This window comes from Artibeus jamaicensis, unplaced genomic scaffold, assembly GCF_021234435.1.
Source record: "Artibeus jamaicensis isolate MK-2021 breed Jamaican fruit bat unplaced genomic scaffold, CSHL_Jam_final contig_1015, whole genome shotgun sequence".
Taxonomy (NCBI): domain Eukaryota; kingdom Metazoa; phylum Chordata; class Mammalia; order Chiroptera; family Phyllostomidae; genus Artibeus; species Artibeus jamaicensis.
The window spans coordinates 20,490,713-20,503,284 of NW_026521194.1; the positions used below are offsets into that span (position 1 = coordinate 20,490,713).

The window sequence follows — 12,572 nt, forward strand, 5'->3', positions numbered from 1 at the left end:
ATCATAATTACATTAGCCAAGATTAAAATGAAAGAGAGAATTCTAGAAGCAGCAAGAGATAAGGGGACAGTCACCTACAAAGGAGTTCCCATCAGACTGTCAGAGGATTTCTCAAAAGAGACCTTACAAGCAAGAAGGGGCTGGAAAGAAGTATTCCAAGTCATGAAATCCAAAGACCTACATCCAAGATTGCTCTATGCAGCAAAACTTTCACTTAGAATGGAAGGACAGATAAAGTGCTGCTCAGATAAGGTCAAGTTAAAGGAGTTCATCATCACCAAGCCCTTATTACATGAAATGTTAAAGGGACTTACCTAAGAAAAAGAACATAAAAAAGATGAACAGTGAAAGGACAGCAAACTCACAGTTACTAAGAACCACACCTAAAACAAAAACAAACTAAGAGGACAGCTAGATCAGGAGCAGAACCATAGAAATGAAGATCACATGGAGGGTTAGCAACAGGGGAGTGGGAGAAGGAGAAGGGGAGAGAAGGTACAAAAAATAAGTAGCATAGATGGTAGGTAGAAAATAGATGGGGGAAGGGTAAGAATAGTAGGGGAAATATAGAATCTAAAGAACTTGAGACACGTGGTCATAAACTAAAGGGGGGATGGTGGGGGAGGGGGTGTGTAGGGTGGAGGGGAATGAAGGGGGAAATAGAACAGTAATGGCATAATCAATAAAATATATTTAAAAAAAATAAAGAAAACAAAAGTAATAAAACTATTTTAATGTAAAAAGTGCAACACTAAATAGTGAGAAACTGTTAAGCATAGTTACTAGTGATTATTGTTTTAAACACATTATCTTGATTATATAACCAGTTTTATAGATTTGAAAACAATAAGGAATAATCTCTCAGATATCCAACATGCTATAAATGACCTAAATATAATTTGAACCAAAAAAATTAATGTTGAGTTTGATAAAAGAGATTATTTATTCTAGTTCAGTGATGAATGCTATACAGATGGCCACCAGATATATGAAAAGATGTTCAACATCACTAATCATCAGGGAAATGCAAATGAAAAAAAACACAATGAGATACCATCTCATTCCCATCAGAATGGCTATTATCAAAAAGTCAACAAATAAAGTGTTAGCAAGGACGTGGAGAAAAGGGAACCCATGTGCACTGTTGGTGAGATGGTAAATTAGTGCGGCCACTATAGAAAACAGTATGGAGATTCATGAAAAAATAAAAAATAGGTTGCCATATGGCCTATATTTATCTGAAGAAAATCGGAACAAGAGAATGAGAAAATGAGAAAGTTATAAAAGATATACAAGCCCTAATGGGTAGCTCAGTTGATTAGAGCATTGTCCTGATATACCAAGATTGCAGGTTTGATCCCCAGTCATGGCACATATAAGAATCAACCATGAATGAATAAATAAGTAGAATAAATATGTAGAACAACAAAATTGACATTTCTTTCTGTCAGTTTCTCTCTCTCCCTCTCTCTTTTTCCTTTCCTCCCCTTTTCTCTTTTTCTAAAATCAATAGATTAAAAAAGAAAAAAGATATATGCACTCCTAAGTTCAGTGTAGCATTATTTATAATAGCTAAGATATGAAAGCAACCTAAGTGTCTATCAGTAGGTGAATGAAAAAGAAAATGTAGTATAAATATACAATGGATCACTGAGCAATAAAAAAGAATTTGCGACAACATGAATGGACCTCTAGAGGGTATTTTGCTAAGTGAAATGGGTCAGAGAGAGACAGACAAATACATGATTTCACTTACATGTAGATTCTAAAAAAATAAGCAAAACAAACAAATAAGCAAAATGGAGCAAAAACAGACCCAAAGATACAAAGATCAAACAGATGGCTGCTGGAGGAGAAGTGGGTGGGAGGACGGATGAAAAGGTGAAGGTGAATAGGAGGTACGAACTTCCAGTTATAAAATAAATAAGCCATAGGGATGCAGAGTACAGCCCAGGGAACATGTCAATGATATCATAGAACTTTGCACAATGGCAGATGGTTACTAGACTCATTGTGGTGATTGCACTGGCAGGGATGTCCAACCTTTGGGCATCTCTGGGCCACACTGGGAGAAGATTTGTCTTGGGCCACACCAACAAAAACAAAAAAAGCTCATAACGTTTTAAGCAAATTTATGAATGTTGTGTTGGGCCGCATTCATAGCCGTCCTGGACTGCATGTGGCCCACAGGCTGCAGGTTGGACACTCCCGCAAGTATATAAATGTTAAATCACTATGCTGTACATGAAACTAATATAACATTGTATATCAACTACACTTTAACAAAATATATATTTTTTTAAATAGAGAAAAATCAATTCTCTATTTGGATCTAAAAGGGCAAACAGGAAATCAATTTTAAGGTGAATTAGCCTTTCTTCAAATCACATTCATCTCATTACATTTTAATGCTCAGGGGCTTTGACTACTTTCTTTCTTTTTTTTTTTTAATAAAGAGAGGGAGAGAAACATCAGTGTGTGCCTCCCACCGGGGACCTGGCCTGCAACCCAGGCACACGCCCCGACCAGGAACTGAACCAGTGACCCCCTGCTTCAAAGTCCAGTGCTCAATCCACTGAGCCACACCAGCCAGGGCTGACTATTTTCTATATAAGACATCGTATAGTTCTATTAAATACACTTTTTCTCTCTATCCTAGATCCAGTATTATTTTATTACATACTTGGTACGTATTAAAAGAAAATTTCTTTAGTTACCTAATTTTTAAATTTCAAAAAGTAATTGCAAGCAAAAAGTAATTCTTAAATTAAAAAAAAAATACAACAATTATCTTTGCTTACAGTGTTGTTTCTGGCCCAAAACAAGGAAATTCTATACTATAGACTCTTAAACCTTATTCTTGAGATGCAAAATCTACATTATTTAACTATTCAATTTGATGAAAGAATCATTTAAATTTGGTCCTAGACTTACTATGCCGTGATTCTTCTGGAAGCGAATGACTTCCTGGTCGTCTTCAAACGTACTCCCCATGACCATCCGTGTAACAGACTTCATAGCAAAACCAAGCATGTGCTGGCAAAGGGGCACGTGCTGTGACTCTGGGTAGGAGAGCCATTTATCCAACAATTCTTTGGAAAGCTGAGAGAGAACAGAAAATCACCATGATTTACTGTTTCCTCTTGCAAACCTTAGAAAAATTCATCAAGTAGGTTCATTCCACAGAGGACACAGCTCAACTCTAATCGAGTAAGCATTCGGGGGATTAGTTGATCTGCCAGGCTAACCCTGGCTCCACCTAACATTATACGCTCAGTGGTTCAGATTCAGATGCCATCCAAGGGTTGAGCTGCAAAACAGAACAGAAATGCCACCACCATCACAACAGAATATATCATTTAAAAGTTCAACGGCTGGTAACACCTTAAAAATAATGAAAATTAAGAGACTAAAAATCTTAGTATCTCATTAAAAATAATAAAGGTTCACCACAGACTATCTGTGATGTATAGTAAACTATCAATAAATACATGAATATGTAAAAGTCCTAGTCGTGCTCCCATAACAGAAAACTCTCAGAGTCTCTTTGTCATTTCTTAATTCAAGTATTTATTAAATCCCTTGGGGAATAAAAACATGTATAGGAAGAAGATCAGAGCTCTGAAGTCAGAAAAACCTTGGTTTTATTTTTGGTTCTCACTTAGAAGTAATGTGACTTTGAGCAATTTGCTTAATTTTTCCGATGTTCAGATGTTTCAATGGTTCAACAGGAACATCTCCTACCTCGCACAGTTGCTGCGACTGGGATAATTATATGCATGTCACATAAGGTGGTAATGGCTTTGTGTGATGATAGATATAAAGCCCATTTCAGATTAGGAACTCAAATTTAAGCTCTTTTCCCATTGCATCTCCATAAAAATTTTGTCACAGTATAAAGGATTAAAATCAATTTTCTGAGAAACAGACAAATATTCAAAATGAAAAGATATGCATGACAAAGGTTTACACCTACTCGAAGAGGACTATATGGAATATAATATTGTTTTTGGAAGAAGGAGAGGGAGGCCTTCGTGATTCTATAGTATCAAGATTAAATGAATTGAGCCGGGTAATACATTTTACTTTTTATTTTTTGGTAATATATTTTAAAAGAACTCTTTGAGACTTAGATGAAGTATAAAGAAAATAGGAAAATAATAATTAAAATAGAATATAACAATATAATTGAAAGTAACTTTCATATTACTAATGACATAACTCCACGTACTTTAAAAAGTTAGAATTCAGTAGTTATTACCAAGATCACATAGCTTCCTTTATACTAAAAAGTAAATAAAGATTTTGCAAACAAACCATGCTGGTTTTAAGTGAAAACAGAAGAGCTCACATAAATATGACATATAGCTAATGACAGAAGCTCCAACTGGAAAGGTAAACACTGGGGAAGAAAGCTTTCTTATAAAAGAAATAATAAAACCTATTATTAGATGTAAGATAAATCCATAAGATTTATTTTTTTAAGCACCACAGTTCATTTGCTTTAGAAAATATTATATTTCGTAGTAAGTATGGGGATTTTTGCCTCAAAACAATTCTAGGAAAAGCATGTGACTTGAAAACATCTCGCTTTGTGAACAGATGGCAAGTTAACTGGGTGTCAGTGTTCATCCACTTAGATACCCAACTGTCAAACCTTACCTTCTTCATCACTCAATCTACTCCTGAATGTCTAACCCTAAATTATCAGGCCCCACCCATGTGACAAAACTACACACTCAGACTTACGGCCTTTGTGTTGACCCATTGGTCAAGCACCACATGTCAGTGCTGACCCTTTATTTTATATACATGGAGGATTAAATGAGCTTATTGAGCTACTGAACCAATGAACTCAATAATTTTGGCTATTAATATTATTACTAAGCTGTCAATTAAAAGGATAGTCATAAATTTGAAAACCCATACTTGTTATATCAGGATTGAGACCCAAAGTCACAGGATAATATTCGCCTGAAGCACAAAGAAGAAAGAATGACTCACAGAATAAAAGCGGAGGTTCCCACTCAGCCTTGGAGCAGAGGCGTCAGGGCAGGAAGGAGTCAGAGCACACAGGATGAGGTCTGAGAGGGTTAGAGAAGAGTCAGAACACAGAACTTAGGTCTGGACCAAAAAAAAGAAAGCCAAAAGGTTTAGTGTGTCAGTATGAAACAGACAACTTAATTTGCAGTGACAACTCTGGTAAAGAGTTATTCTCTTAAAAAATACCACTGGGAGTTCCTGCCAAGATGGAGGAGTAGGTAGAAACCCTTTGCTTCCGTGCACAACCAAAAGGAGAATAACGACCAATCTAACATCAATAATCCACCAAAAGTTTCAGAAAATCAAACTCCGTGGAACTCTGACAACCAAGGAATTAAAGAAAAAATCAACCAGAACAACCAGAGCAGTGAGGTGGTGGACCACTCTGGCCGACTGAGAAAAACCACGGAGAGGCAGTAAACCAGGCGGGCAGGGCGGCTGTGGCCAGGTGGTGGCTGCATGGGTGGGGCTGACTGAAGGGGAATCACAGACTCAGAGCTGACTGTGGACTACAGCGGTTTGAGCGGTGGGAGAAGCTCCCAGTCTCACACAAGAGTTTGTTGAAAAGTGCACGAGAGATAAGCAGGTGAGCTGCACTGTTCCCTCTCTGACCCCTCCCCCACAGACAGTGCCACAACCAGGGAGGAGAGTTGCCCTGCCTGGGTAAATATCTAAGGCACGACCCCCTTACAGCCTATCAGCTGTGCCAACACAAAGAAATATGGCCCAAATGAAAGAACAGAGCAAAGCCTCAGAAAGAGAACTAAGCAATGAGGAGCTAGCCAACCAATCTGATGGAGAATTTAAAGCCCTGGTAATTAAAACACTCACAGAACTGACTGCACTTGGTTGAAAATAAAAAAACAAAGGAAGGATACTGAAAATGAAATAAACCAAAATATTAAGGGAACCAACAGTGACAGGAAGGAAACCAGTATTCAAAGCAACAATTTGGAACAAAAGGAAAAAATAAACTGGAACAAAATGAAGAAACAAGAATTCAAAAAAGTAAAGAGACTCTTACAAACCTCTGGGACAACCTGAAATTTTCCAATATCTGAATTATAGGGGTGGCAAAAGAAGAACAAGAGCAAGAAACTGAAAACTTATTTAAACAAATAATGAAGGAAAACTTCCCCAATCTGGCAAAAGAAATAGACTTCCGGGAAGTCCAGGAAGCTCAGAGAGTCCCAAAGAAGCTGAAACAGGAACCCACCAAGGCACATCATCATTAAGTTACCCAAGATTAAAGATAAAATCTTAAAAGCAATAAGAGGAAAGGAGAGAGTTACTTACAAAGGAGTGTTCATAAGGCCATCAGCTGATTTCTCAAAAGAAACCTTGCAGGCAAGAATGGGCTGGAAAGAAGTATTTGAAGTCATGAAAGGCAAGGACCTACATCCAAGACTGTTCTATCCAGCAAAGCTTTCATTTAGAATGGAAGGGCAGAGAAAGAGCTTCTCAGATAAGGTCAAGTTAAAGGAGTTAATCATCACCAAGCCATTATTACATGAAATGTTAAAGGAACTTATCTAAGAAAAAGAAGATCAAACATATGAACACTAAAGTAACAACAAACCCACAACTATCAACAAATGAACCTGAAAGAAAACAATGAAAATAAAACCTAAGCAAACAACCAGAACAGGAACAGAATCAGAGAAATGGACATCACACAGAGGGATTTCAGTGGGGAAGGGAGGAATGGGGGGGAAAGGTACAGGGAAGAAGAACCATAATTAGTAGGCATAAAATAGATGGGGAGGGATAAAAAATGGTATAGGAAACAGAGGACTCAAAGAACTATGTACAACCCACAGACATTCACTAAGGGGGGAGGATGCTGGAGGGTTGGGGGAGCAGGGGGGCGGGGGGATAAAGGGGGAAAAATTGGGTAAACTATAATAGCATCATCAATAAAAATACTTAAAAAAAGAATACCACTGGTAGAGAGACAGCAGTACTCTTCAATCAAGTGTTCTCTGATTAAACATTTAATTGGTATTTCTGACTAATACCTAAGCTAAGTTACTGGCTTGTGCTATGGGATTTACAATAAAAATCTGAAACACATTTCTCACATATGGTCCTAGTCTGGACCAAAGTTTAAAAATATGAAGACAAAAACATGAAAATTGAGAAATAATTTTCCACCTTAATTTGCATTTGATCAAGCAAGAGGAGAAGAAAAATGGAATACAGAACAACAAAAAAAATAGAAAGTTTAGGAAATAGTCTATGATAAAAGATTAAAGAAGTTAAAAATACTTACTTTGCAGCAGAGAAGAAAGAATAATGAATGCTTTAAACAATAAATATGGCTGAAAAGAAAATGGCATGATAGCAAAGCAAAGAGAAATGGGTAAAATTCCCTGGAGACATATAACCAAATACAAGAAGATTCTTACTAACAGCTCTGGCTGGTGTAGCTCAGTGGATTGAGTGTGGGCCTGTGAATTAAATAACCATGGTTTGATTCCCAGTCAGGGCACATGACTGGGTTGCAGGCCGGTTCCCAGCAAGGGACGCACAAGAGGCAACCAGGCATTGATGTTTCTCTCCCTCTCTTCTTCCCTTCCATTCCCTTCCCCTCTAAAGATAAATAAATAAAATCTTAAAAAAAGATTCTTACTAACAAAGTTAATGTGTTTTAACAAAACAGAAAGGAAGATTTTGACTGGTGAATGCTTAGAGATGGGCAACCTAGCTGCTTCCAGAGAGGACAATGAGGGGTGGCAGGCGCAGCTATGACAACCAAGCAGGCAGCCTGAGAGATCCAGAGAACACGGAGTGAGCGTGGCCAATGCAAAACCTTGAGATACAAAACATGAATGATAACAGTAAGAGGGTGGAGATTTGGTATACAAGTCTCCTGATGGCCCTCTGCATGATGGCTGCAAGTTAGAAATTGGAACTGGAAAGGAGAGAGAAAGCAGCAGCCAGCCATGGTTAAAGGCCTTGTCTGGTCTGTTTTCAGAAGCAAAACTAGGCAGAGAGGAGCCAATTATTGTTTCTGATAGACTCAGCAAGCAAGTGTGAAGTCTTAAATGGAAAGTGTGAGTTTCAAATAGAAGTCCAATAAGGAAAACAGGGCATTAACCATTTACCGAATGTAATTTTTAAAAACTGGATACTGTAGGATAACAGTCAATATGGCATCCCCTTAAGAGCTATCAGGTATTCTTTAACTCAAAAAAGTTAAAGCCCTGGCTGGTGTAGCTCAGTGGATTGAGCTTGGGCCTGCAAACCAGACGATCTCAGTCCAATTCCCAGTCAGGGCACATACCGGGGTTGTAGGACGGTTCCCTGCAGGCCAGTTCCCAGCAGGGGATGCATGAAAGGCAACCATACATTGATGTTTCTCTCCCTCTCTCCTTCCCCCCTTCCCCTCTAAAGATAAATAAATAAAATCTTTAAAAAAAGTTATAAAATTGCTTAAAATGTGTGGTCAGAACATTTTTAGGAGGAATGAACAAAGTTATAAAAGAAGGACCAAGTAGCTATTATATGCTAAACCCTGTTCAGCACTTTAAGAAGCATGTCCTCATTGGTATGATGTCTAGAATTTGCTTTAAAACAACCAAGAGAGAGGACAGAGGGGGTATTTCAATAAGTAGAGGTATAGATAAAATAAAACTGAGTCTAATTTGAGAACTGTTAAAATTTGGTGACAAAGATATGGTTGGTCATTATACTCTTCCATTTTTGTTTCTTTAAATTTTTCATGATTAAAAAAATATTTACTCTGTATCATGAGAGAGTAAATGGGGGGTGTTCACTTCTAAGTGAAAGTGGGTTTGCTCTCTATACACTAGAAAGGACTTCTATGTAACTCTCCAAATGAGACAGTTACAGGCCTTCAACTATAAAACCCTCATGACAAAAGGAATGAAGTAGCCAAGTTGCAAATATTAATATGAAGGTGCAGTTTCAGAGAAGCTGGAAAAATATAAGCAAGAAGAAAGGTTAAAGGAATAGAAGAATGTGCATGAAAAACAGGAAACAAAAGACAGGAAAATCTATTTCTCAAGCAAAGGAGAAGGAAAGGTATTTCTTGAGTAGTTAATGTGTTCTAAGACCTGTTGTTAGGCATTTTACAGCATTATCTCATATAATCCTCACAGCAAATCTGTAATGTAGGTATTATTATCCTCAATTCAAGATAAGAAAATAAAAGCTCACAAAAGCCACATAACACACAAAGGATCATACAGATACTAAATGACAGCAGCAAGACTTAAAGCTTCTTGCCCAGGCTTAATAATCTACTCCCCAAGGAGCTATGTTAAACATACAACAAATAAATAGCTTTGTTTAAAGTATGTAGATTACAGAAAAAGGGAAGGAAAACACAATTTAAGAAGGAAGAAAGATAAAAAAATGTATTTAGCTTTGTTTTGTAAGCATATCCAGGTTGTTATGGTAGTTTAGAAAGGGTGCGTGGGGAAATGAATATAACTAAACTGGGGGCTGGAGTAGGAGTTAGCAGGGCAAGGTGGGAAAAATGTTTCCAGGGAGAAAACAGCAAGCATAGAGCCACAGAGGTTAAGAGAGACACTGCATTAAAGAACTTTAAAGCTGATCGGTATTCATTCAGTCAAATATTTATTGACTTAATAAATATTGTCAAATATTTATTGACTTAATAAATATGTACTGAAGGCCTATTTTACGCCAAGAGCCAAATGAACAGTACCAATCAAAATAGAAGAACTGCTCCTTCATGGTACATACAGTTTAGAAGACAAACAATCAAAGAATTAGACAAAATATAATTACAAACTGGGAAGTGTCACGAAGGAAAAGCGCATGAAGCTTGTGAAGACAGCATCCAAAGGGGGACTTACTAGGAACCGTGAGATGATCAGAGATGGCTTCCCTGGGGAAGTGACATTTAAACTAAGAGCTAAGAATGAACATGCACTGACTAAATGAGTGGATGGCTAGGGAAGACCATTAAGGCAATGGGAATAGAATATAGAAGCCCTGAGATTGGACAGAACAAGGTACAGTACAGAACTAAAGAAACCAGTACACCTAGAGTGTGAGCCCAGATGAGAATGTGGGACATGAGGCTGGAGAAGTAGGCAGGCTATACATCATACGTGGTCTTTAAGAATGCTCGTGCAAATGGAATTCTATGCAGCAGAGAGAAATAAGGAGCTACTACCCTTTGCAACAACATGGATGGAACTGGAAAGCATTATGCTGAGTGAAATAGGCCAGGCATTGAAGGAGAAATACCATATGATCTCACCTTTAACAGGAAGCTAAACAACAAAACAAACAAGCAAACAGAATAAAAACAAAGACACTGAAATAGAGAACAAGTGGGCAGTGACCAGAGGGGAGAGGGAAGGGAATTTAAGGGGAGAAACGAGGAGGGATTTTGAAGAACAAGTATGAAAGACACAGGGATGAGGTCTTTGGGGAGGGAGGGGATGGGAGGGAGGTGGGGACACGGGGCGGAGGGGGGGTTGGGATGGGAGAAATTGACAAAAGAAAACTGTACTTGAAAAATAACTCAATAAATTTAAAAAAAAATCAGAAAATCAGAAAAGACCAGAAAAAAAAAAAAAAAGAATGCTCGTGCACTTGGAGTTTGTCCCAGGAGCAAAGAGAAGCCAGTCAAAGTTTTTGATCTAAGAAGTGATTAAATAAGAATTACATTTTAAAACTGTCTATTCTCAGGTGTTCTTAACTTCAAGTCCACAGACACTAAAGGGTCTGTGCATAAAGTCTAGGAGTCCATGAACTTGGATTAAGGGGCTAATAAAATCTTTATTTTTCACTAACCTCTAAATAAAATTTAGCACTTCCTTCAATTATGAATATAGGCCCTTTCACATCATATTACAGTCATTACAAAAATCTCAAAAAAATAGTTTTGTCCCTCATAACATCATGACTTTAAAATCATGAAAGTTCTGGACTTCCACCAAGATGGAGGCGTAGGTGGAAACACTTTGCTTCTTCGCACAACCAAATCTAAAAACAACAAAGTTTTAACAACAATAAATGCAACCAAACCACAGAAAATCGAACAATACAGAGTCTGAAAATAACGAACCCCTCAGCTAAACCGGTGACAGGGACGAAGCCAGCAGCAGAGTGGGTTGGGCAAAAACAATCCCCCGACCTGGGCAGAGTGCAAGCAGCCGAGGGCATGGATCCCAGGTACAGGGTAGCTACGAGGAGGCGCGGCACAGCTGGCTGTCTGAGGTCACGCATTTGCGCACAGATAAACCAGGGAAGAGACGTGCATTGAGAGAGACGGCAAAGGCTCCAGCGCAGGGCAGTGGGCTTGCAAAATTGCGCTCAGATAAACAGGCCAGGGCAAGTGGTGAGGCAGCCTGGGCGAGCAGAGAGGACTGCCATTGCTCCCTCTCTTACCCCGCCCCCACATACAGCGTCACAAACCAGCAACCTGGGTGGCCCCGCCCTGGTGAACAACTAAGGCACCGCTCCTCATACGTAACAGGAACAAACAGATCAAAACATGGCTCAAGAACAACTCAGAGCCCCAGAGCCGATAAATCTAAGTGATGAAAAAATAGCCAAACTTTCAGATGCACAGTTCAAAACACTGGTGATCAGGACGCTCACAGAACTGGTTGATTTTAGTCACAAATTAGAGGAACATATGAAGGCTAAACTAATTGAAATGAATGGAAATGCACAGGAAACCAATAGTAATGGAAAGGAAACTGGGACTCAAATCAAAGGAGTGGACCAGAAGGAGGAAAAAAAATGACCAAACAGAAAAGGATGAAGAAACAAGAATTCAAAAAAAGAAGGAGAGGCTTAGGAACCTTCAGGACATCTTTAAACCTTCCAACATCTGAATTATAGGGGTACCAGAAGGGGAAGAGGAACAGCCACCAGTGGAAAACTTATTTGAACAAATAATAAAGGAGAACTTCCCCAATCTGGCAAAGACAATAGACTTCCAGGAAATCCAGGAAGCTCAGAGAGTCCCAAAGAAGTTGGACCCAAGAAGGAACACACCAAGGCACATCATCATTACATTAGCCAAGATTAAAATGAAGGAGAGAATCCTAGAAGCAGCAAAAGATAAGGGGACAGTCACCTACAAAGGAGTTCCCATCAGACTGTCAGCTGATTTCTCAAAAGAGACCTTACAGGCAAGAAGGGGCTGGAAAGAAGTATTCCAAGTCATGAAATCCAAAGACCTACAACCAAGATTGATCTATCCAGCAAAGCTTTCATTTAAAATGGAAGGACAGATAAAGTGCTTCTCAGATAAGATCAAATTCAAGCAGTTCATCATCACCAAGCCCTTATTATATGAAATGTTAAAGGGACTTACCTAAGAAAAAGAAGATAAAAAAGATGAACAGTGAAAGGACGGCAAACTCACAGTTATTAACAACCACACCTAAAACAAAAGCAAACTAAGAGGACAGCTAGATCAGGAGCAGAACCATAGAAATGAGGATCACATGGAGGGTTAGCAACAGGGAGTGGGAGGAGGAGAAGGGGGGAGAAGGTACAGAAAATAAGTAGCA

General features: G+C 38.6%; 1 protein-coding gene across 3 annotated transcripts in view; it reads right to left on the reverse strand.

Annotated features, from left to right (window-relative positions):
• LOC119064359 (cytochrome P450 20A1) overlaps nucleotides 1–12,572 on the reverse strand; it is a 76,653-nt gene that overhangs the window by 43,747 nt on the left and 20,334 nt on the right. For all 3 annotated transcript variants that reach the window (XM_037166012.2, XM_037166011.2, XM_037166013.2), the window contains exon 5: nucleotides 2,935–3,102. In XM_037166012.2, coding sequence (XP_037021907.2) covers nucleotides 2,935–3,102 — 168 coding nt within the window. The remainder of the gene's footprint in view (nucleotides 1–2,934; nucleotides 3,103–12,572) is intronic.